General features: G+C 34.2%; 1 protein-coding gene and 1 pseudogene across 1 annotated transcript; both read right to left on the reverse strand.

Annotated features, from left to right (window-relative positions):
- Positions 1-432: 432 nt before the first annotated feature.
- On the reverse strand, positions 433-1,088 carry LOC104772680 (uncharacterized; annotated as a pseudogene).
- A 928-nt stretch (positions 1,089-2,016) lies between these two features.
- Positions 2,017-3,987, reverse strand: LOC147931145 (uncharacterized). The gene is made up of 2 exons (XM_087477565.1): positions 2,474-3,987; positions 2,017-2,260 (listed from the first exon to the last, which is right to left on the reverse strand). Exons 1-2 carry the CDS (start codon positions 3,892-3,894, stop codon positions 2,017-2,019), a joined length of 1,665 nt encoding a protein of 554 aa, XP_087333691.1. The 5' UTR covers positions 3,895-3,987.
- Positions 3,988-27,133: the final 23,146 nt, after the last annotated feature.

The raw sequence follows: 27,133 nt of genomic DNA on the forward strand, positions 1-27,133 counted from the left end.
GGTTTTAAAAATCTTTTAAAATCTTTTAAAAGGTTAAATTTTCTAAAACGGGTTAATATTATTTTATGCTTTAAAAGGTTTTAAAAGGTTTTAAGAGAGCTTTAAAAGTGTTAAAAACCTTTTAAAACCTTTTTAGATGGTTTTAAAACCTTTTAAACGGGCATATAAATCTTTTAAACCGTTTAAACTTTTAAGATTATATCTTGTTTTTAGAAATTTTAAAAGTTTTTACAAATGGTTTATAATGATATATATCAATTTGGTTTGCTTTTTTAAAAGCTTTACAAGTTTTTTCTAATATTAAAACAGTAAACTCTGGATAAAATATTTTTTTAAATAGAGTTTACAAGAGCAGAGACTGAAATATTTTATTAAAAAGAACAAAAACAAGATAAATTATTCAAGAGTTCTTAAAAATAGATATGAACTATCTCAGTTTCCTCTCCCAGCATATTGATTAGTCATCTCTCTAGCCATGGCTTCAAACCTTCTCCTATCAGATTTGTAGAGGTTGGCAAGATATTCAATGGTCTGTCCCTCATCATTGACCTCTGGTTCAATCAACTTCTCCACTAATTCCTTGAAAAGCTTAACAATAGACATGGGAGTCCAACAGTCGGTCCTCAAAACTTTTAGGTGAATGCCTCTCCTATCTGCTACATTTGGGTGGCAAATTCTTGTGATGAAAACAACCTGCATTATCAAGAAATTTTATTTAAAAAACTATTGAGTTGCTGCAAAAAAGGAGTCCTAATAATCATGCTTGCTAAAATAAAAAAGAGTATAATCAAAAATAGATACCTTGGGGGGACTTCTTGGGTAATCAAGTGGAAAATTAAGCCTAAGTTTAAACACTCCCCCTTCATAGGGAGTATTCACCGGTCCGATTAGAGTAGCCTCCCAACGGAAAATGTCATCATCAACAGTTACTAAAAAAAAGGCAAACACTCAATCTCTTTTATCCTTAACAGTAAAACAAATCTACTCTGAAGATGTATGTGTTTACCTGCTGTGATGTTTGGCGAAAGATCCCTGTTCAGACATCTCAGATCAGTCCTTATAAGGCTTGAAGGAGAACGACGAGCCATTTCTGACGGATTGAAGGAAGAATGTAAATAGATTTTTCGAATCTGGGAGATGATTTAGGAGACAAAGGTTTGATTTTTCGAATCTGAGAGATGATTGAGGAGTTATCGTGAGACAAAAAGTATATATAATAGGCGAAGCGTCGCTTTGGTTTACAAAAAGTACCCCTTCAACGCTTAATTAAAACCGAACCAAAGACACGCTTCAAAATCTTATCCATTAAAATCTTACCCCTTCAAAACTTACCCCTTCGCTGTTTCCAAGTGACTCTTCGCATATTACCCCTTCAATCGTTTTCCACAAAAAAAACTTAACCGATTCGAAATCAAAATTCGAAATCGTCTCTATCTCTTCAAATCATCTAAAATCGTTGGAGGGTTTTGCTTGGTGTTTGATTACGAAGCAGTGAAGGAGACTGAAGATGGTGAAATCAGAAGAAATTTAGGGTTTTTGCAGTGAGAGAGAAGAGAGAGAGAGATGAAGAAGAGGAAGGGGAAGGGGAAGGGGAAGGGGAAGAGAGAGAGAGTGTGGCGACTTGCTTTTTACAAGAGTTTATATATATGGTTTTTAATCGTTGTAGGGTTTTACAAGAGTATATATGGTTTTCAACATGTTTTAAAAGGTTTTTAACATGTTTTAAAAAGGTTTTACAAGTTGTTTTAAAAGGTATATATATGGTTTTTAATCGGTGTAGGGTTTTACAAGAGTATATATGGTTTTTAACATGTTTTAAAAGAGTTTACAAGTTGTTTGTAAATTATTTTAAAACAGTACGACTTGCTATTTTAAAAGGCATTACAAGTTGTTTATAATGATTTAAAACTATAAAATCTGAAAAAACAATTCTGAGAAAATGGAGTTTACAACACCACTGACTGAAAATATTTTATTAAAAAGAACAAATTCAAGTTGAATTAAAGAGAGAGAGAGTTAGATAGCTGCAACACAACTAGATTTGTTGTGTCCACACTGACCGCACCTACTGCATTTGTATTGTTTTGAATTTGTCTTAGCCTTTCCATACTCCCATGAACTAGCTATTCTCTTTTTCTTTTGCCTGCCACTAGGTATACGAGTAGAAGGTGGTCGAATAGAAGTACTAACACTCTCTGGAATCTCCCAATACTCCATATCACCTACTGGGTGAATGCTCTCTGAATATGCTAAACGCCATCTGTAAAATAAAAAAGAGGAAGATAAGACTAATATAACTTTGATAAACCTTTGAAAAACCTTGTAAAACCTTGTAAAACCTTTTTTAAACTGTTTATAAACCTTATAAATAACTTATAAAACCTTTTAAAACCTTTTAAAATATTGTAAAAACCTGTCGGATCCGTTACTTTAGCAACCTTTTAAAGACCTTATTAAAGAAGAGAGTTATAACCTTTCAGTGGAATGATAATCATCAACAAACATGTTTTCATTGAGATTGACATGTTTGGCAGCAGCAATTCCATGTGCACAAGGGAATTTGTCAATATCAAACATACAACATGTGCATTTCCTTGTGTCCAAATTCACCATATATGTCTTTAAAGCTGCTTTAACCTCGAAGATATTTTCATTTACTTGACTAACTTCAAGCCAGCGGGTAGTATTATTATAAGATTCATTCATCTTATTCCCAACTTTTGTAGTAACAGCATATGGATGTCGATAGCTCTCCTCACGTCGTTCATTAAACCACCTAGTCAAAATAGACCTGATTGTATCAAACAGGCAGACAATTAGATACTCACGAGTCTCTTTTAACCTGGATTTAATGGACTCGGCACAATTAGATGTCATAATGTTGTACCGGTTAGAAGGAGAATATGCACGTGACCATTTCCTAATATCAGCTTGCCAAAGATATTCTCCAAGATCCGGATCACCATTGGAAATTTGACTGAACAAATAATCAAAATCATACTGAGTGTAAGCATCATGAACAACTGGAAGAAGAGAAGCAGAAGCTCTAAATCGTGTTTCCAGGTCCTTTTGCAAGTGGAAAGTGCAGATCCCGTGATGAGCATGTACATAATTTACTGATAGCGCAGTTACAATTGAAGAAGCCCGATCAGACACAAAAACTAGATCCTCTTCATCAGGAATAATAGTCTTCAAACACCACAAAAACCAATCCCATGATGCATCATTCTCAGAATCAACAACAGCAAAAGCAATAGGATACAACTGAAAATTACCATCCTGAGCTGATGCAGCAAGCAAAGTCCCTTTATATTTTGATTTCAAATGGGCGCCATCAATAGAAATAACTTTTCTCATCAACTTAAAACCTCTAATTGATGCACCAAAAGCCAGAAAACCATATCTATACTTATTATCAGAATCAGCTTTGATGTAAGTGATAGTACCTGGATTCTTCTTTTCTATCATGTGAAACCAACTCGGTAAAACCTCATAACTATCAGCAGGTATACCCCTAGCAAGTTCTGATGCATGTTCTTGAGCTCTCCATGCTTTTGAGTACGAGACACCAACTCCATGGTCATTCCTAAAAATTTCCATGAGCTGTTTGGGTCTGAGAGGAAGCTTTCCTCCTGCAAAATGGTTACTAACCAAACCAGCCAAAGTCCTTGCAGATGCTTGGCGATGATTAACATTCCTTAAAGCAGAGTCACAGCTGTGCTGACTAATATACTTTCGAACAACAAAGCTATCTGATGCTTTAGCCTTAGTTGCACGTAGCCTCCAACTACATTTTTCATCAATACATTTAAGAACATACCTCTTGTTGTCTGACTTAGAAGTATGAAACTCAAAACTATGCTTGACTGCATACATCCGCATCTGACTTCTCATTTCTGTTTTGTCTTTGAATAACTTTCCACAAAACAGTGAATCAACATCGATTAGACCAGTTGAGTGTGAAGAACCAGATGGATACCCAACAGAGGTTGTCATGTTACGAGGAACACCCTCGACATATGGATTTGGTATTTGTTGATCCTGAAAGTACAAATCAATGGTTTTTTTAAAGGTTTTACAAGTTTTTTAAAAGGTTTTAAAAGTTATTTAAAAGGTTTTACAAGTTATTTCAAAGGATTTAATAAGGTTTACAACCGTTTTCAAAAGGTTTTTTAAAGTCTTTAAATGTAAGTTACCTGAGTATGAGTAGAAGTAAAATCATCAGAATTGCCAGTATATTGACTTGAAGAAGCAACAGGAGAACAATAAAAACGAGGAACACCCTCGACATATGGATTTGGTATTGGTTGACCCTGAAAGTACAAATCAATGGTTTTTTAAAAGGTTTTAAAAGTTATTTAAAAGGTTTTACAAGTTATTTCAAAGGATTTAATAAGGTTTACAACCGTTTTCAAAAGGTTTTTTAAAGTGTTTAAATGTAAGTTACCTGAGTATGAGTAGCAGTAAAATCATCAGAAGTGCCAGTATATTGACTTGAAGAAGCAGCAGGAGGATCACTCTCGACATATGGATTTGGTATTGGTTGACCCTGAAAGTACAAATCAATGGTTTTTTAAAAGATTTTACAAGTGATTTCAGAGGATCTAATAAGGTTTACAGTTTTTAATAAGGTTTACAACTGTTTTCAAAGGTTTTTAAAGCGGGTTGAAAAGGCAGTAAATTACCTGAGTATGAGTATAAACATCAATAGCATTCCCAACTAACAGATTTGAGCTTGTTTGATCCTGAAAGGATTTGTAAAATATTTAAAACGTTTTACAAGTGTTTTCAAAGAATTTTATAAGGTTTTGTAAGCAATAAATAATTTAAAATTCTAAAGTAGAAAGTTACCTGAGTAACAGCAGTAACACTCTCAATAAAAGGAGTAGAGCTAGGTTGACCCTGATAAAGAAACATTCCTCAAATCAGTTACTTTTCTAAAACAATATTAGAAAGAACAAGAGAATGAGTTTACTAAAAATACCTGCTCTACAATCTCACAAAAATCCTCAACAGTAACACATAGATGAAGAACTCCTCCACTTTGTGCATATTTGAGTTTAAAAGCTTCAAGCTGCCTATCATTTCTAATAAAGATAGGAATACTACCTATAGTAGAAGACTTAGCAGGCAATGAATAACTAAGCTTTAAACATTGTGCCTGAATATCAATGTCAAAATCTTCTAATAGAATTTTTACCAACTCACTAAATCTAGTATTCTCATCAATGTTAATCAAAGAAGCTCCCCTTTCATTATCCATCTCAAATTCCCAATGAATGTTGTTGTTCAACTTCCACAAACCACATACTAAATACAATTCAATCATTTGTACATCCAAACAAATCCTGAGAAAACAAACCAATAAAACTACATTAAAAGAAGAGAGATCCGAACAACTATATCAAAGAATAACAGTAGATGTCCAAAGATCTAATAAAAGACATTATTATCACGAACAGATCTAAAAGAGCAAGTGTTAAGACCTAAAAAAATTCTGACATCAAATTTGAAATCGAAACAACAATCTAATAGCTAACACAAAATTGAAATTGAAATCAAAACAAAAATACAGAAACAAGCTTACACGATGGGAGAAAACGACTTTATTATCACGAACAGATCTAAAAGAGCAAGTGATTAAGACCTAAAAAAATTCAATTTATAACGGCGGAGGAGAGATTTGCTTTATAAGACCTAAAAATTCAATTGCTCAATACGATGGGAGAAACACTTACACGAAGGGGGTAGAAGAGACGACGAACTAAAAGAGAGAACTAAGACGACGGGAGAAACAGTGATAACGGCGGACGAGAGATCCGACCGGAGAAGGAGAGATGTCTCCGGAGAAGAAGAGACGAAGACGAAGACGATGGGAGAAACAATGATAACAGCGGAGGAGAGATCCGACCGGAGAAGGAGAGATGTCTCCGGAGAAGAAGAGACGAAGACGAAGACGAAGACGAAGAAGGTCGACGGCGAAGGTATAATAAGATTGTCGGTATAATTATAAAACAAAGCAAAAATGTCTTTAAAAAATAGTGGAAGGGTATAATTAAAAATGATCATCAAAGGGGGTATTATTAAAAAGGGGTATCAAAGAAAGGGCATTAGTAACAAATTCTCAATTTTATATCACATTGAAATAATATGATTGTTGGAGGTGATTTGACATTGAATGTGACACATGGTTATGTCAACTGGTTTAAGATATTTTATTATATAAAATTTATTTTCTATGATCAAAGTTAATATGTCGCCATACATATCATATTTATTGATTGGAGATTTTGTCTATATTTCCTTGCACATATACAAGAAGAAGAAAAAGATTTCTCTATTTAGTTCTAAAATTTAAAGGGAAACCAATCTTATTATACAGTTATACTAGATTTTAACCCGCGGTACACCGCAGATATATAATTTATATTTATATCGTATCTGTTAAATATTGGATGTTTTGTAAATGGAGAAGTAACTAAATTTTCCGATTGTTGTGTGGATAGATGTTTATATTATTTTTTAACCCGTAATACACTTCATGACCATTTGTTTGTTATATTTAGTTTGTTTTGTTTAGTGTTTGAGATTCTATTTTGAATTTTAGTTATTATAACAAAAAATAAGGGATCTAAATACATTATAAGTAATTTATATGCTGTGATTAAGTCACATTTTTTTAATGATTTAATTATTTTACACAATCTTAGTTAAATTAACTTGAGTTTATGTCAAATATTCTAATATTAATAGTGTTGATAAATAATTAAATAAGGATTTAATCCGTGTTAACACAAATTTAATGATATTTTATTAATTCCAGCATATCCTCTATATAACTCACCTACTATATAACCATATTATATAGTATTTTTAATTTTTTAATTTTACATATTCGTAATAATTAAAAATTTTATTAAGTTTATATATGTTAATTATAATATTTAAATAAATGTCAATCGAAATTTTTCTTACGTTAAGAATCAAAACTCACAGGTTTTGGAATACAAAATGAGAATTAAATTGTTGTTTTCTTTGTTTGCAAAGGATTCAGATATAGATCTTCAAAACACAACAAAATATGTGAGTAAATATATGATAGTTTCTATTTCCATATTGATTGATGTTATTTATTTAGTTGGAATGAAATGTAAAATATTTAGGAAACAAAATCTGTATTAATGTTAGTTTTGTAAATTTTTTAGGGGTTAATGTTGTAAATAAAATTTTAAATAAACAAAACTAAAAGGGCATAACACAAAATGTACTTCAAAAATGTTAATATAGATTAGTCCTAATTATATAAAGCTTGGTTATTCTTCAAGATGCAAAAAAAAAAAAAAACAAAAAAAAAAAGCCTGAAAGAGTTCATTCTCTAAGGAAACACAAGAAGAAAAGCAATTAAAAACAAGGCACCCATCAAACTTTGCTAGCTATAACCATCATCAAACTAGTTTCATAACATTCGATTATCAAACACAATATAGTTTACTTCATTATTTTGATATTCATATAATGTATATATATATATATATACTTAATGGAATAAGAGCATGATTATTTTGAAACAGGACGCTGCATCTGTGATCAGATATGTGATGCATGACAAGGAAGAGCAGCTGACGTGTCATGACGGTTGCGAGCTGGATTTGGAGATAAAACGGAATCGGTAGAGAAGATATTTAGAGAATATTCTTATCGACGATTAAGGAAGGAGAGATCTTGGCAAACAAGTTATTGTCGTAAGTGAAGATACGAAGATCTTCTAGTTAGGATTTGAGAGGCCAAGTATAAAAAGGGTTGAGAGATTAGTCTAGGTTTGGTTAACACTTTGAGACTTTTGGTGAGAGATTGTAAACTTCAAAGCTATCGAAAAAGGCTTAGAAGGTGAGTGTTGAGTGATTCTCTTAGATCTAATACTTAGGATATTTTAGATAGAAAAGAGGAGAGTGCTTAGATTTATTCTTGTAATCAATAACTTGTTTATTAAACATAAATATAAAAGCCTTGGCTTGGCTCAGTTCCAAGCAGAAGTGTGTGTGTGTAACCTCTATACCTTTACAATTGGTATCAGAGCAGACACCTGATAAAAGTCTGTTCATCTTTTCGACAGGTGAGATCTTGCGGCAAAAGGTATGGAGAAACCACAAGGGTATGTTGCGCTACCAAAAGTACTGAAACTGGATCAAGAGCACTATGAACATTGGAAGGTGTCAGTCAAGCAGGCGATTCATAGCATTGACATGGAAGCTTGGTTTGCTGTTGAAGATGGGTGGACAGAACCACTGGTGAAAGATGACAAAGGTGAACTGATGGCCAAACCTCGAAAGCAATGGTCTGTAGATGAGAAGGTTGAGGCTAAGCACAATTCGCAGGCCCTATCCGTGATCTTCAACTCAGTGCCTATGGATCAGTTCAACAGTGTCCAAGGATGTGTGTCGGCTAAAGAGGCTTGGGATATTCTCCAATTAACCTTTGAAGGAACTAGCAATGTGAAGCAGACACGTCTAGACAATTTGACATCTTATTTTGAAAATCTGTCAATGGAAGAAGGTGAAACTATAGCTGGCTATAGCAGTCGGCTAAGCGGTGTAGCACAGGAAGCGGTAGTCTTGGGAAAGCGATATAAGGATAAGAAGCTGGTGAAGAAGTTTCTCAGGAGTTTGCCGGATAAGTTTCAACCGCATAGATCAGCGATTGATGTATCATTGAACTCTGATGCATTGAAATTCAGTAAAGTCGTTGGGATGATGCAATCGTTTGAGATGCAATTGAAGAAGAAAAAACAGCGTGCTGAGCGATCATTTGCTTTGAAGGCGGTTGAAGTGCAGAAAGATGCTGACGCACAAGGTGCTGCAGATGAAGAAAAAGTTGGACTACTGGTAAGGAAGTTCTTCCGAAAGATGGAGCGAAGTCAGCGCAGAGTGTGACAACCCGTCCCGTTGATCCCACTAGCCCACCGCTAGCTTGCCCCCATAGGCCCGAAGTTGGCCCTGCAGGGCATCGATCCTAACCCCTCACTGGGCAAATGGAACTAATCATCCAAATCCACAGTAGGTTATTGGTGCGCCAGGTGTTCCTCGAACCCTGGTCCCCACCCTTTAACAACCTTCCCACAGGACAAGCTGTCACCAATTGACCTGCATTCGGGTTTGCGGATGTTACACAGAGGATCTTCATCGTCAGTCAAGTCTGAATCAAAGAAGGATTTCAAACGGGGTGACAAGCAAGAACGACAGTGTCTGGAGTGTGAAGGATGTGGACATATGAGGATGGATTGTCCTAATAATAAACACAGAGGGTCCCTTCAGTGTTACGGGTGCAAGGAATATGGACACACCAAGGCTGAGTGTCCTGCCAAAGAGAGTAAACCGAAATCGTTTGTCATCTGGAGCAATAGTGAATCAGGCGATGAGGAACAAGATGGTGAAATACTCAACAACTATGTTGCCTTACTGGGAGTGATTGAGGAAGATGAGGGTGATGAGAAGACTGTGAAAGTTCAGCAAACTGTCGTGTCAGATTCAAAAGATGATGAAGGGGATCTGTCAGCTGAAGAACAGGTTGCTTTACTTATCTCAAGTCTGGTACAGAAGAAGCAAGAAAATGATGAGTTGGTAGCTGAAAAAGAAACCTTGACTGTAAAACTGACTATGGTGTCTACAGAACTTGAGGAAGAAAAGACCAAGTCTCAGGGACTTGAGAAGCAATTAGAAGAACAACTGAAGAACATCAAAATGCTGAGGAAAGGGACAAAGGATCTTGACAAAATTCTGAGTAATGGGAGAGCAGGTAATGTGATGTTGGGTCTTGGCTATCAAGGTAACGATTTCTCAGTAACCAATAAATTTGTCAACAGTGTGAGCTCATAGGACAAAGCTGCAGCAATCCCAGACTAGTCTATCAAGACGCAAGCACCTGCATATGCACCGGATAATCCTCAGCGAATCAGGAGTGTTTTTCCTCAGAGAAGAGTTCAGCCAGCATTCCGAACACAATACGGAGTCACTCTGGAGACTCGCCCGCCTGCTACATATGGTTTCGCTGGAAACCCTTATTCGTCACATCATGCATATGGACCAGTCTTTAATGTTCATCGCAGTCGGAAGAATGGATGTTGGTATTGTGGAAACCTTAATCATTTTAAGGCACAATGTTATGGATACAACAATCACATGTCAAGGGTCATACACCAAGAACAGCATCACAAAGGGATGAGAACACCTCAGCCGATGTATGTCAAGAAATGTGATTTGTACTGTAATGTTGCTCTTGCTGCAGATAAGTTTGAATCTGATCAGTAGAAGTGGTATTTTGATAGTGGCTATTCCAGAAACATGACTGGGGCTCACACCAATCTGACAGATTTTGAGGATGTTACAACTGGACCAGATACCTTTGGAGATGGGGCAAAAGGAGAAATAAAGGGGAAAGGTGTTACCGGTAGACATGCGCAACCCAGTCTCAGAGATGTGTTTCTCGTTGATAGGCTCAACGCAAATCTTATCAGTGTTAGTCAGCTGTGTGATGAAGGCCTTGATGTCACATTCACTAAGCGGGACTGCAAATTCATCGATCAGCAAGGGTCTGGGAAGCTCGAAGGCAAGCAATCTGGCAACAACTGCTATATGTGGAAATCAACAAACCATTGTTATCATGTGACAACAGGGACATACACTGAGTTGTGGTACCAGAAGCTGGGTCATTTGAACATTCGCACAATGCAAAAACTAGCGCACCAAGAAATTGTACGAGGAATACCAAAGCTCAAGACTGATCAGCACTTTGTGTGCGGACCATGCAACAAAGGAAAACAGGTGAAGGTGTCACACAAGGTTGTGTCTGATGTTCAAACTAGTCGTGTTCTTGACTTGGTACACATGGATCTCATGGGTCCAATTTGTGTTCACAGTATGACTGGGAAACGTTTTATTTTTGTCATGGTTGATGATTTTTCCCGTATCACATGGGTCCGTTTCCTTCGAGAGAAGTCTGATACATTTGAGTGCTTTCGGATTCTTGCACTACAAATCAAGGGCGGGAAGTGGGTTATCAAAGCAATTCGTAGTGATCATGGTGGTGAGTTCCAAAATGAGTTGTTTGATCAGTTCTGCATAACGCAGGGTATTGTCCATCAGTTCTCCGCACCTAGAACACCAGAGCAGAATGGTGTTGTTGAACGCAAGAACCAAACTCTGCAGGAGATGGCTCAAGCTATGCTTTATGGAAATTAGATTTCTCAACACTTTTGGGATGAGGCGGTTAACACTGCGTTTTACATTATCAATCTTGTGTACGTTCGGCCAGGTACCTCTAAGACACCCTATGAATTGTGGAAGGGCCGAACTCCCTCAGTCAGCTACTTCCATGTCTTTGGTTATGTTTGCTACATATTAATTGACAAGAACCAGCTGGAAAATTTTGATTCCAAGAGTGATGAAGGTTTGTTCATGGGTTACTCGGGAAACAACACTGCATTTCGTGTGTACAACAAACGCCTGTGAACTGTTCAGGAAACTGTGAATGTTGTCTTCGATGACATCTCTTTTCAGCGAGTGTCTTTCATTCCTATTCCACACACCAACAATCTGGTCACTGCTGCTCCTTCAGCTTCCACTGTTGTGCCGGATTCTCTTAACACTACAGAGGCCCCTGTTGTTTCCTCAGAAGAACGTGCTCTTTCAGATATTTCTCAAGTGCATCGGAATCACTCCTCTAAGGATGTTATTGGTGAGATTCAGGGAGAAGAGTTACCAGGGGAAAGCAGATCATTTTTCTCCATTTAGCTGGAAAGAAACAGAAATCGGTTGTTCAGCAAGTGCCTCAGGACTCTGAAGTTGTTCAGTTCGCTTGCTTTGTGTCCTCGATTGAGCCCAAGAATCACAAATAAGCTTTGGTAGATGAGTTCTGGATATCTGCTATGCAGGAAGAACTTGAACAGTTTACTCATAGTAATGTGTGGGAACTTACAAGGAGACCTGATGATGTCAATGTAGTAGGCACCAAGTGGATTTTTAAAAACAAAAACGATGGAAATGGGTGTATTGTGAGAAACAAAGCTCGCCTTGTTGCTCAAGGTTACTCAAAAGTAGAAGGAGTTGACTTTGATGAGACCTTTGCACCTGTTGCAAGGTTGGAATCGATTCGCTTTCTGCTTGGAATGGCATGTGCTTTGAATTTCACCCTGCATCAGATGGATGTGAAGAGTGCTTTTCTCAACGGAATTCTTCAAGAAGAAGTATATGTTGAGCAACCCAAAGGCTTTGAGGATCCTCAGTATCCACAACATGTGTACAAACTGAAGAAAGCTTTGTACGGACTCAAACAAGAACCTAGAGCTTGGTATGAAAGGCTGACAAAATTCCTTATGGATCAAGGAAATGTCTGTGGAAATGTGGACAAGACTCTGTTTATTCTAAGCCTCGACAAACACCTGATGTTTGTGCAAATATATGTGGATGACATAGTCTTTGGATCAACCTGCCAGCGACTTGTCGATCAGTTTTTGAGGAATATGACCGATGAGTTCGAGATGAGCATGTGTGGTAAATTAACTTACTTTTTGGGTTTGCAGGTACAACAATCATCTAACAGGATTTTTGTGTCTCGAAGTACGTATGCTAGGAGTCTGCTGACAAGGTTTGGTCTCACAACCATTAAGGAAGCTAAAATACCCATGGGGGTAAACGACAAGCTTTCCAAGGATGAAGCAGAAGAGGATGTGGATGAGAAGCTATATCGAGGAATGATAGGCAGCCTCCCATACTTAACAGCGAGCCGGCCGGACATCTTTCTAGCCGTTGGTGTGTGTGCGAGATATCAGGCAAGACCTAAGAAATGACATCTTTTGGTCATAAAGAAGATCATCAAATACATCAAAGGCACAGTCGAACTTGGCATCTACTATACCAAGGACACAACCACCAGCTTGACAAAGTATTGTGATACAGACTGGGCAGGATCTGTAGATGATCGCAGGAGCATAAGTGGTGGATTCTTCTTCATGGGAAATAACCTAATATCATGGCATAGTAAGAAAAAGAATAGTGTATCCCTATCCACTGCTGATGCGGAGTACATTGCCCTAGGAAGCTGTTGCACTCAACTGATGTGGATGAAACAGATGCTGCTGACTACGGTATTGCTTCTGACTCTATCTTGATTCATTGTGATAATCAGAGTGCAATTAACATTTCCAAGAATCCTGTTCAACATTCACGAATCAAACACATAGATATTAGAGATCACTTCATTCGCGAATTGGTTGAGGCGAAACTGATTGAGATTGATCATGTGCACACTGAATTTCAGTTAGCTGATTTATTTACTAAACCACTAGATTTTAACAGATTCAGTAATCTGCGAAAGTCCATTGGGATCTGTGAAATCTAATCCTTTTTTTTAGTTGTGCTGATTGATTGATAGGAACACACATAATATCAGATCATGGAAATCCTAGGATACATAAAAGATTAGCATGTTGTTCTGTTCTTAAAGACTGTGTGGAAAATAGCTGCCTGTAATGCCGATCAATGTCTCCTGTAAAACGTTGTCATGTAATTAGGAGGTCAAAGAGCTGAGGAGAGACAAATCCTGGTGATTTTATCAGAAGTTTAAATAAATATTTAGTGATTGAGAAGTCAAGTGATATCACTGAGTCACAAAGACCTCTGAAGTTCAGTGAGGTATTGTGACAAAGCTCTGTGGTACATCATAGATGTGTTAAAGCAAAAAAAAAAAAAAAAAAAATTTGCTTTTTGTTCTCTCCAAAGAATTTTCAGCTGCCTATGCATGTTTGGATGACATCTAGAAGATTGAAGGCATGACAGTGTGAAACTCTATCCGCCATTGTCGAATACTGATCTTTGACAATTCAAAAGGTTGTGGTAGCATCTGATGTGTGTTCTGAAAAAGAGGTTGGCATTCCTTTACAAAGGGGAGTTTTCAGGTATGTTCTATATACCAAAAAAAAAAAAAAATGCCATGGTTAATCTCTCTCTGGGTCCCTGAACAATTCTCAGTGGATTCTGGTCTGTCTGATCAATAGGCTGGAATAGCTTAAGTGAATGTTTCTTTGTGAACTCGGAAAGGATATTATTGCACTAAGTGGTTTCACGAGTGGCTGCAGGTTAATATGGACCTGCGATTAGGTTTTATCTTAGGCCCAATCTGGCCTAGTAAGAGGTGTATATAAGAGGATCGATGCCTAGGGTTTCCACAACTCATCCTCTTTGAGAATTCTAACAGTCAATTGAACGATCCTTCTTGCCCTTTCTTTCTTGATTCTTTTTTCTGTTTGATCCCTTTGTCCATCTGTGCTAACCGTGTTGCAGCAATGGAATCCATTTTTGAGTGGTCTGCAGCGTCTCGTACAGCCAAGGCATAACATCGCACCGTTGGAACATCAATCGTCTGGTGGCGGATCCTCTTCGTTGGAGACAACTCCAGCGACTCCTCCGTGTACGATTATGGTTCTCTACAATCCCGATGGGTTGGAAACAGAGGAGACCCCTGAAGATTTTACCATTGCATCCTCACATGACGGTCCAGTTGTTCTGGTGTCTGATCCTCCTCAGTCCCCTGTTGCATGCGACTCCTCCTCTGCCTCTCCACCCCAAAAGCAGGACACAATCGGTTCTCCGGTGGTTGAAGTCTCCGACTCTGATACGTCAATTGAGATTCCGGGACCTATTGTGTCCTCTCGTCTGCGTAAGCGACAAACAGAACCGATTGCCTCAGAATTCCCTACCAAGCGATCGTGTACGAGCAAGTCTCGGGTTCTTGGTCCAGTTCTCACTCCGTTTGACCGGAAGAGGTTCACCTTGGCTAAGGCGGTGCATAGGTACGTCTCCTTCTCTGATCGTACTTTGGCTCTAGAAACGAGTGCTATTTTTGGTGATGATGGGACTGTCAAGTCCCTGATTAGGAAGTGTGGACTGCTTAAGACTGTGATAGGAGTAAGCCCCTATGTTGCTGATGTGGTCTATGAATTTTGGGCTAACCTCCCAACCGTCAAGGTAGACATTGAGTCAGTTGAAGTTCTTGTGCGTGACTGGGTGTATAACTTCTCATCTGCACGAATCAATGAGCTGTTCGGTCTCAGATCGGTGGAACTTCGTGAGCAACGTCAATGGACTTCGGCAATCTTGGAGGAAGATTTAGCATTGTTCCTGTCTGATAGTAAGGTCAAGTAATGTAAGCAATTGATTCGTGCAGTGGTTCGGAATCCAACCATCAAGGAGCTTCACAAGCTGTGTTGCAGCAACTGGTTCCCTACTGCCAACAACGGGTACATCTCCACAGGCTGAGTGATGGTCATCTACATGATCATGCATCAAATACCGTTTGATTTTGGCAGGATGGTACATGATCAGATTCTCCAACTTGGTCTGCAAGCCCAGTCTACGTTCTGATTGCCGTTTCCCAGTCTGATTTATCAGCTGCTTCAAGCACAACACCCTGTGGCTCTTGATCGTCAACCACCTCCGCGCAAGCTTGCAGCAAAGACATAACAACCTGAATCTTCGTGTGTGGCATCTAAGACTGATTCCGTAGCTGATCATGGAGCCATGCGTCTGGCTATCAAGATCCTACAAGATGCTCTTGCAGCAAGTAAGTCTATTTGTTTGACTCAGCTATCTGTTGGATATCTTAAGTGTTGTTTTTGACTCATTTCTGCCAAACAAGCAGGGGGAGATGTGGACTCGGAGTTTGATGAATGAAGGGATTGTTTGTTTGTGGGGAAGCTTATGTTTTTGTTGCCCTTTATTTTTATTGTTCGCAGAACTTGAAACATGATTTTTCGTTTTGGGTTGTAATAGGCTTTGAACCTATATTTGGCACTTTTATGGTGGATTGGTTCTGTGTTATTTCTGGCCCCCGTCTTGTGTTCTTGTATGTCCCATGTTATTTTCAGGCTATGGTGGATCAGTTGCTTGTTTATCAAACTGAGTTAAAAAAGGGGAGATTGAATATGCAGTTGCCGTAGCAGGCTATTGTTAGTACAAGGAGCTGCAAGGAAACAGGACGCTGCATCTGTGATCAGACATGTGATGCATGTCAAGGAAGAGCAGCTGACGTGTCATGGCGTTTGCGAGCTGGATTTGGAGATAAAACAGAATCAGTAGAGAAGATATTTAGAGAATATTATTATCGACGATTAAAGAAGGATAGATCTTGGCAAACAAGTTATTGCCGTAAGTGAAGATACAAAGATCTTCTAGTTAGGATTTGAGAGGCCAAGTATAAAAAGGATTGAGAGATTAGTCTAGGTTTGGTTAACACTTTGAAACTTTTGGTGAGAGATTGTAAACTTCAAGGCTATCGAAAAAGACTTAGAAGGTGAGTGTTGAGTGATTCTCTTAGATCTAATACTTAGGGTATTTTAGATAGAAAAGATGAGAGTGCTTAGATTTATTCTTGTAATCAATAACTTGTTTATTAAAAACAAATATAAAAGCGTTGGCTTGGTGCAGTTCCAAGCAGAAGTGTGTGTATAACCTCTATACTTTTACATATTATCGATATCATCGCAATCGAATGAATTACTGTATAAGATTTCATAATTGAATTAGGAAATAAATATATGAATGCAGTTGCACATTTAGTAGTGTAAAACTGGATTAACTCGTGCATATAACCCGCTTCAAAAGACTTCAATCATAAAACCATCAACCTTCAGTCCTTAACTCACTTCACCAAATGACCGAATAACAAATGAAAATATGATCTTGTATTAAAAGTCGCACATTATATGACTGTTCTCTCGGCCTTGTTGCAACCTTAAGAATTAAGATGTACACTGATGAAAGATTAATAAAATTGGCGTACAATTAATGAGACAAGGCTTCTAATTATCCTAGGCAGCAAACAGGACTTTAAATATTTAAAAAGATATCAAAAATTTCAAAGAAGAAAAAAAAAAGATGTGTTTCACGAAAATTATTATTCTTGTTTTAGCAATGATCAATAATCTATATATCTATATATATATATACTAGGTAGTAACCCGTGCTGTAGCACGGGACAAAATTTTTTCATATAAATTTTAAATTCGTAAATGACTAAAATTATATTAACACGGGTGCTATAGTACATGTGCGTACCCGGGTGCTATAGTACATGTGCGTACCCGAATGTTATAGTACATGTTTGTTATTTTCATTTAAATTAAAAAAAATTAAACATAAGCGTATTTACTCTGGAACTGGAAACACGTCCAGTCCCTTCCCATCTCCTCACGTCCCAACTCATCACCTCTCGTCCCTTCTCATCTTGTCTCAGCTCGTCTTGTCTCATCCAGTTTCGTCTCGTCTCATCCCGTCTCCTTCCGTATCCATTAGAATATTTTGTCTTATGTTCGTTCTCTTTTAAATAGTTACTCGTTAGACAATATTTACTAAAAGATATTGGGTAAGAAATTTAGATGGGATACCTGAGTTCTCTGTTGATTTTTTTTATTTAGTTAGTTAAAATTATCCAAAAAATTATAATTCTCAAAACTATATAATTATTTTCAAAAATACAAAATTTTTAAAGTGTCCGTTCCGAAGTCGTTAATTACCTGTCGTATAGTCAATCATTATTCAAATTAGTGAAAGCTTGATAGTTGAATTCATCTACCTATATTTTTTATTTTGTACTTTAATCTAAATTGTATGTCCCTTTTTTAAAAAAAAAACTATTAAATATATTATTTTTCATTATTCGAATTTACCCGTTTCAGTTTACATATACTCTTTCTCGTCTTAATACCATAAATAAATTAGAATTTTCTCAAAATTTAATTCATATTTTTTAAAGTATATGTACTCAGTTAGTATATTAAATAACTTAAAAAATACTGGTAAAACATATATTCAGTCAAATAATAAACCTTTTTTGGTTGGAAATTTTAAATTGTATAATAGTAATATTTTTTTCATTAAAATTAGTTGGCCACTATTTCACGGGGTTTTGTCAATATTTTGGTGTATATGTAGAATACCACAACCGTAGCGAAAATAAACATGATCATCATCTTCATTAGCTGGAAAATATACAATTTTTTGCAATCCATCCATAATAATCAAAGACAGCTCGTGTTTGTTGAAAATGTTAAAGTAATTTTGTTATGGAGTGATAAATCTCTTCCTGTCCCATCCCATCAATTTCTGATCCATCTCATTAGAAATTGTCCCATAACCATTTTATTTTAAAGAATTATCAAAATAAGAATGTTATTAATAAATTTTGGGTAAGAATTGAGACGAAATACATGTATTCTCCATTTGTATGTTTAATTTCTATAGTTAGTAGAAATTATAATTCTCAAAACTTTCAAAATATTATCAAAAATACCAAAAATTCTCAAAATACCCGTCTGAAGGTAGTAACTCGTGCTACAGCACGAGACAAAATATTTTCATACAAATTTTAAATTAGTAAAATGACTAAGAATAATATTAACATGGGTGCTATAGCACAGGTGGGTTCTTTTTCATGTAAATTTTTAAAAATTTAACCTAAAGGTATTTACTTTAAAACGGGAAAGTAATCCATCCCCTCTCGTCCCGAATCATCCCGTCTCATCTCGTCTTGTCTCGTCTCATCCCATATCCATCAGAACTCTGGTATTTTTTTATTTAGTTAGTTGAAATTATCCAAAAATTATAATTTTCAAAAACTATATAACTATTTTTCAAAAAAAACCAAAATTTTCAAAGTACTCGTTCGAAAGTCATTAACTAACTGTCGCATAGTCAATCCTTATCCAAATTAGTGAAAACTTAGCACTTGAATTTATCTACCTATATTTTTTTTTATTTTTTACTTTTATCTAAAATTTATGTCCCTTTTAAAAAAAAAAAAAATCATTCAATTTATTGTTTTTCATTATTCAAATTTACCTGTTTCAGTTTACATATATTATTTTCGTTTTAATACCATAAATAAACTGGATTTTTCTAAAATTTGATTATTGTTTCTTAAAGTATATGTACGTAATTAGTAAATTAAGTTACTTCAAAAAACAATGGTAAAACGTATATTCAATCAAATATTAAACCATTTTAGATCATAAATTTTTAATTGTATAATAGTAGTATTTTTCCATAAAAATTAGTTGGCCACTCTTTTACAGTTTTTTGTCAATATTTTAATGTTAGAATACTGCAACCATACCGAAAATCAAACACAGCCCGTGTTTGTTGAAAATGTTAAACGTAAATTTGTTACGGGTGGTAAATCTCGTCCAGTTCCATCTCGACTGAATAATAGTGACAAAATATAGTAAATTTAGTATATCTAAATAAATAATTTCATAAACGTTATATATTATTATGAACATTATGGTTAAAAAAATTAAAAAAAATATTTCATCATTAAATTACATATCAATTAAAAGGATAATGACATATCAATCTCCATTATCACAAAATCATACAATATAAAATTAATTCAGAAGGATTTTCTTATTGTTGAGAATTTAGTGTTAATATTTTTGGGAAGATGGGATCAAATCGACAGAGGCTTACACAAAATCATTCTTCTGCAAGAAACAAAAATGTATATATATGAAAAGATAAAGATATAAAACTATTAAAAACGTAAATCAGGAAAAAAAGAAAAGCATATATAGAAAAAAACATTAAACATCAAATTTATATCAAGTGTAAATAGATATGATGCGTTTTAATAACAAAAACTTTGAAACAAATATGAAACATATCAAAATCTTAAATATGAAACATATTAAAAATCTTAAACGTTAAAAATTTTATGTAAAATCGAGTATATAATGATAAGAAGTAACACTAACTTCTGAAGTACAAAAATATAGCTTCCTTCCTACTTATCATTTTTTCTGAAATTATGTTATAAAAAATGACAGCATTAGAACAATAAAAATGATTATGAATATTAAAGTATTTCTTCTCTTTATCATTAAAAGTAAAATCACATGATAAATTATTCGAAATAGATTGAAGTATGGTAATATGGTCTAAGTCCCATGTCATTACCATCTCAAAAATTCAATCAAATATAAGAGCAAGATAAGATATATACCTTGAATTTTAATTAAGTATTTTGGAGACTGAGTTGATAATACTCATAGTTTTCCAACTATTTCAGATCATATTCTACAATATAAAATATTAGGTCAATGTTGAAAAAATGTTATGAAAAATAAAATACAAGAAAAGAAACGTTAACTCAAAACTCAATTGTAGAGAAAGTAAAAAACGTTAAACAATTGGAGAGGTCGTTGAAATAATCTTTTCTTTATATAGATGAATGAAGAGTATTCGGGAAGTTTAGCTTTAACAAAAAAATCTAAACTAATATATTACAAAGATTAGTAATTAAATTTTTAAGATTCTCAAAATAAAATAAAGGAAACTATAACTGATATGATTTCGGCACAAATTAATAATTGAAATTATCATTGGTAAGAATTAAAGCTATTTTTTAGAGAATTATTCAAATGAAATTTTTCTGTATAAATCAGAATACAAATATAACAACCACTTTAAGATTTTTATCCCTACTTAAGCACATTTCCATAATTTTTGTTTTGTTTTAATAACAAAAATATTTAATTTATGGCAAATATGAAATCCCTACAATTAAGCATAATAATTAATTACATTTCCATAATTTATGACCCCAAATATCGTCAATGTCTATTAAATATTAATACTGGAAAATTTTAAGAGGAATGAAGATCTCTCAATTTCTGAATTGTATAACAACTAATAGAGTTTAAGGTATATTCGGAATTTTGAGAGAATCTAGGTTTTCATATATTAAAAAACTTAGGTATCAAGATTAAAATTAAAGGTAACATTAAAGATATATGGTAATTGCAATATTTCAATATTATAAATACATATTTTTTAGATAATTATGGAATTTATAAAATGGTTGTATAAGTCGATAAAGTCTATTTTCACAAAATGCGGGATTTTGGGGTATCAAGATCTTAAAGACACATTTTGAATGATAAAAAAATTATATATGGTTAGTGCAATATTTGAATAGTATAACTACATTACGTTTTCCTTAATAAATTAAGTTTACACCTTAATTTGTGGAAATTAGTTTCCTTAATAAATCCGAATAAATTCATACTGTGATTACTATTCCAAAAAGCCCAAAAGAAAAAGGTATCTAAGGCGTGCCGAACTTGGCACATAGTAAATAAGACAAGCATCTAGTAAACCAATATGCTATTAAATGTTTCTCAGTATAACATGGAATGTATTTGTTGTATGAACAATACTTGGGTTTACCCCTAGGGATGAACCTCTCCATTCACCCCCTAATAAAATAAGGCAATAAAATCTTTATACATTATTATAAAATTAAAAAACTTAAACTGCACTTTAATAAATCCAAACCGACATATATAAAATCTAAACCCTAACCATCTCATTTGTGAACCCAAACCGTATATAATTTCGTTCTACTTATAAAATCTAAACCCTAACCATCTTATTTGTGAACTCAAACCGACATATAATTTCGTTCTAATTGTGAAATCTAAACCCTAACATCTCATTTGTGAACCCAAACCGACATATTATTTTGTTCTACTTGTAAAATCTAAACCCTAACTATCTCATTTGTGAATCCAAACCGACATATAATTTCGTTCTAATTGTAAAATCTAAACACTAACCACCTCATTTGTAAACCCAAACCGACATATAATTTCGTTTTAATTGTAAAATCTAAACCCTAACCACTTCATTTGTAAACCTAAACCGACATAATTTTATTCTAAGTGTAAAAATCTAAACCAAGCCAATATTTAACTTTCCTTAATTAAAAGTATACAGAATTTGTTTCCTTAATTTGATTTGCTTTTTAATTTAATTTAAATTTATTTTTGAAATAAAATATTAGATAGAAGATTCTGATTGGCTGAGAGAAGAGGGGGTGAATGGAGAGATTCACCCCTAGGGGTGAACCTAAGTATTTTTCTTGTTTTATTTAGAATTTTGAATCCGCTTGTTTGATCAATTTAGATTAAGCATTAAATACGGGTCTACCGGGTCCGGTTTTTATTTCTTCTCAAATTATATTTTGTCCGTGTATTTTTTTCACATAATGGGCCGCATGGCCCAGTGATTATTTTAAACAGATAAGTTTGAAAAGAACGGTTAGATGTTCGATGCAACAACGGTCATGATCAAATAATAAGATCCGAGAACAATATAACCGGGTCATTTTTGACCCGCGTGCTTATCCGTTTTTAAGAGAGATAAAATTTCGTTTTTACCGTTAATGAAAATCTATTATTTTATCTTGTTTCCAATGGCATTCATATATGAATGTAATTTCTTACAAAACTAAGGTTAGTTTTATAAAACGTTTTCTTTTTAATAGTAGGGATACCTATACGTATCTATATATATATATATATGTTTAAATATGTGTTTGACGAATTAAAAAACCTTGGCTCTAACATCGTCGAAAGATCCATTTAGTAACATAATAATAATATCATTGATATACATCATTGAATCGGTATAACGTTGTTAGACGGTGATTAGGTGGCACCACAATTAGAAACTCTAATCAATTCTTGATAAAAACTAATATATTTAAATGTAACCTACTTCAATAATTACTTTTATAAACAAGATTGGCTTATTTGTTCAGCTAGCCATTAGCCTCACATCTCCGGTTTCATGGGTTTTGTTTTTAAGGTAACTCATCAAAAATAAAAATCAAGTGAGGATTGAGAACTTAGGTGAAAATGTCACGTTGTCATATCGACATCACATGGTCATTGTTGTCCATCGTATCTTCGATCTTGAACCTCTTCACCATGACTTTTCAAACCCAAAATAGTGTACTTACTTGAGAAGACACCGAGTGCCAAATGATCCATCGACACTTAGGAATGCAAATCAAAATAAACGAACGATCGAGTACCAACGATTTTGTTTTTGTGGTCTATGTTCAAAACTTATATTAAGATAATGAAACTAAAATATTCCAATTATAAGTTGAGTTGACTTTTTGTTTTGGGAGCATGTAAGGAGACGTTTATGACCGGCACTGGTTGACTCGGCCCACCCAAAGGCCAAATGAGTTGAAGTCTAAACTCGTTGACTTTTTTTTTTTAATTCTCTAGTTTTATTTAATAATAAAGTTCTACGTTTGATTTTTGATTAACTTGTGTTATAGTGCTCTGAGAAATGTGTAATTTATTAGATTTAAACGATACGATAACCAAATTATGTATGAAAATAATATAATTTGATTGGTTAACAAAAAAAGATTGGTTGACAATATAATTTGATCTTTTGGATCAATTGTTTCGGTTTTCTTCTTATGGAATAAATATTTTGGACATCTTTAGATATCAGGACTAAGTTGGAGAACAAATATGGAATAGAAACGCTGAATCTTGAAACTGAATTAGATACGTACACGGGACCAATGTGTAACGACAGTGTCAATATTGTTACTTGCTTGCACCTTCAGAATTGTCCAATAAGAATGATTGCATCCCCAACTTGCATAAAGTACATGTCGATGAAAAGTACAATTCATCTTCAACTCTCTGCATATGTCATGTTTTCTAGGCGATCGTCTCAATCATATCATTCCAAATAAAAATGCATATAAAGATTTTACTAGGGTGGATCATTAAGATGAATTTTTTTGATAAAATATGAAATTTTTTTTGGTTTTACATGATATTTTTAAAATATAGAAAACACAAGTAATATAGAAATTTATAAATAATATTTGTTTAGATTTTATTTTATTTTTTATTTTTTTGGGTAAGAATCTTTGTTTAGAGTTTATCTAGTTGTTTTGAAATAAACACTTTTGAATATTATATATGTTTTTAAAGATAATCGTAATTAAAAGTTTGAAAAATAATCACTCTACATTCTACAACCAACATCTACCAAAGCTATTTTGAATTTTCTCCCACTATACCCGATTTTATAGATTCAAAGTAGTAGACTTCTCCGAAATGTTTGTATGTTTGACTTATTTAAAGTTGCTTTGGATAAACGTTTTGCAGTATAAATTAATATATGTAAATCCGTATAGTGTATAATTTTCCGCGGATCAAATAAAAAAACTTACATCATTTCATTTTTTTAATTAGCTCATTGGAAAAAAAGATTAATCAGTCAGTAGAGCAACGACGTGCAAGAAAATTATCAAATAATAATAGTACGGACTGTCTGTGAAAATATTCCTAAAGTGGGCCAACTGATTGTTACTATCATTTAAATATAATGTTGGTGAGATAATGTAATGATGATGTATATAATTGTACCATGTCGTGCTTAAGCTTAATATTCACATGATTCATTCAATTCATTAATGTCACTCTTTATATTGGATTAACAAACCCTCAATCATTAGTAATCAGCTATGTGAAAAACTGTTCATAAAAGTCAGATCTTAGGTCTACTCTCGCAGATCAAAAAGCGGCACCTACAAGCATACTTCATCTTAATAAAAAAAATCTACAAATTATTAAGAAATGTATCGACGAAGCTCAAACGCAACAAGTGGTATTGCATCATAAATGGGATTACAAAAATATTTTTTTTTCTTTTGACTTAGTTTGAAGATCATTTATCAATAAAAAGTATTCAAAAACTTATGCTTTGATGATTGAGTATTAGGCTCTGAATGAAAAAAGAGAACAAAATCGGATATTAGACAGCTGTTCTGTTCTCCATTTAAGAGAGTACTATGTACTCTGCCCCGTCTCAACAATTATTTGGTCCCTAGGCATATAATTTTTTTAGACCCTTTTCAATATAATTTTTTTTTCTTTTTTTGGACTCTATTTGCTTAAAGTTTTTTGCAAAAGAAAATTTTGTCTCATGGCCACCGCCCCTCTCGTCCTAGGTATGAGTCGGACCTATATGTACTAACCCGCGGTATACTGCAGGCTGAACACTTTTTTTTGAACACTTTTTTTAATGTAAATTTATAATAATTTATTTTTTTACTATGTTATTTATATTCATTTGTGATGATAAATTCAGTTTGCTTATATAACTTTTGTGTTTTAAAATATTTATTGAAAACCTTTGTCAATAAAATACCGAAATTGTAACGATCAATAAAATTGTCTAAACATTTGTCAATAAAACAAAATGACATCCTTGCTATAGTTCTGAAATAAGTAAAAAGATTGTCTCATTAACAGATTTGTAATCTAAGATTTATAGCCAACTGTCTAGAGATATTCGATAAGTTTTTGTTTAATTGAAATCATATAGTATCTTTATATAGTTCTATAGACCCTGTTTGTAATAAGTATGTTGTAATTGATTATAGACGTAAATAATAGTCCTTAATTAATATGTGATGACTTACTTAGGAACAACAGACTTAAAGTAGTTGTTACAAACCTCGCACCAAAACTTAGGCTTTGATGGTGTTTTGACACCTATCTCAAATCTTAAACTCCTTGGACACATTAAAAGACAAACCCATATATGCAAAAACCAAACTTTGTAATATGAAAAAAGTTAAGATAAATTTACCCCCAACCGTGTTCGATATAATAAGGAAGATTACACAATAACTGATATATTTTTTATTTGGTCAATGTAACCTACTTAATTCGATTGAGTATCCATGTAACCCGTAATTTTCTGATTAATTAGATAACTAAATGATTATTAATTATTAATTATCTTTAATACCCTCAATGATTTTAGATTCTATTTAACTATTTCTAATGGCATTTGAATGTAATTTTTTACACTTTTTAAGGTTAGTTTCTTTTGTGTACTTCTCAATTAATATAGTAGGACAATCGATTTGCTTTTCTTTTTTGCCAACGAAAACCTTTTATATTAAACAAAGATCAAGAAATTTTCTTATAGTAAAAACTTTACATGAATCTTCCAGCTTACAAGGATGAAAATTGTTAGAAAACGACGAAAAGATGTTCGCAAAACAATTTTTAAAACCCGAACTAAAAGACAACAAATAAGGGCACCTCTACTTTGAGATACTAATCAAGAGACTGAGAGAGTTACTGATAAAAATAATATAATAATAAGAAAGAAGGGAAAAATAAGAGAATCATTTTTTAAATTGCTTAAATAAGAAACTTTCTTAAATAAAGTGGACAAATGTCGTCTTTTTAATGGGTGCTATTAATGAAAAGTAATATATATATATATATATATATATATATATATATATATAAAGTTGCTGCTGTTAAAATTGGTCTTAAACTGCTAAAACAATGCTAAAGATAAAGGATTTCAACAATCTAAAAGATAGAGAATAGTATCTCGAGAGAAAACTATTCGGTTGTAAAGATACAAAGGCTAAACAAGATCATCATTTTTTCAAAATAGTAACTCCAAATCTTTTGCAAAATTTGAAAGATCTTACTACTTCCTACTTATTCCAGACGCGTGACAACCTCTGAATCCCGGCAAGAGAAAAAACATGTAAGACGAGCATAAATTGCCGTGATTACAGAAATGCAACATTCATCATCAAGAGAACTTCGGTCTTTACTAACGTTAAATAATGTTTTCAAATGACAAGTATGGACTATATAACCACCATTTGGCATAGGCATCAATAGTTGTAAAACGCCGCACCAGCCCTTCTTCTACCAAAGGACTAAAGTAACATTAGTCTATTGCCATAGACCAACGCATAGAGTGCCAAACAGGCCCATAAGCATCCTTGAGGAGCCTCGGTTCATCCAGAATGTGATACTGACTACAAAACATGTTCATAAGCATCTTCAGATCACTTGGCGAGAAAAAACTCTCCCAGGCCCGACTCCCAAGGAGGAACGATGAAGCCTTTTATCCAGATCTCACCCACCTTTCCCCTCCTATAGAAACGACTCCCACTCTTTACCCACTAGATATTTCGAGTTCGAATGGAGTTTTTTCAAAATTCAAACCAAACCCTATATCTGATTGTTCTTCCAGATGACGACTAATCCTGCTTTGCTTGAGTAAACTGGTGTTACTGCTCCCCCCCTTTAGTGCAGTTACTCCCCCCAAATCTCAATACCAAAGCCATTTCAAGAAGTTTCTGTTAGCTCAGCTTCATTTATTACTCCTCTGTCCTGGATTACCCGCTCATTTACTCGAACTCCATCTGATATTGTTGTTCCCCC

This window comes from Camelina sativa, chromosome 12 (genome assembly GCF_030686135.1).
Source record: "Camelina sativa cultivar CO46 ecotype springtype chromosome 12, ASM3068613v1".
Lineage (NCBI taxonomy): Eukaryota > Viridiplantae > Streptophyta > Magnoliopsida > Brassicales > Brassicaceae > Camelina > Camelina sativa.

Coding starts and splice junctions, on each gene's coding strand:
- LOC147931145 (XM_087477565.1), bottom strand. CDS start 3,894: ATGAGAAGTCAGATGCGGATGTATGCAGTCAAGCATAGTTTTGAGTTT. Junction 2,261..2,473: donor GATTATCATTCCACTGAAAG/GTTATAACTCTC, acceptor TTTATTTTACAG/ATGGCGTTTAGCATATTCAG.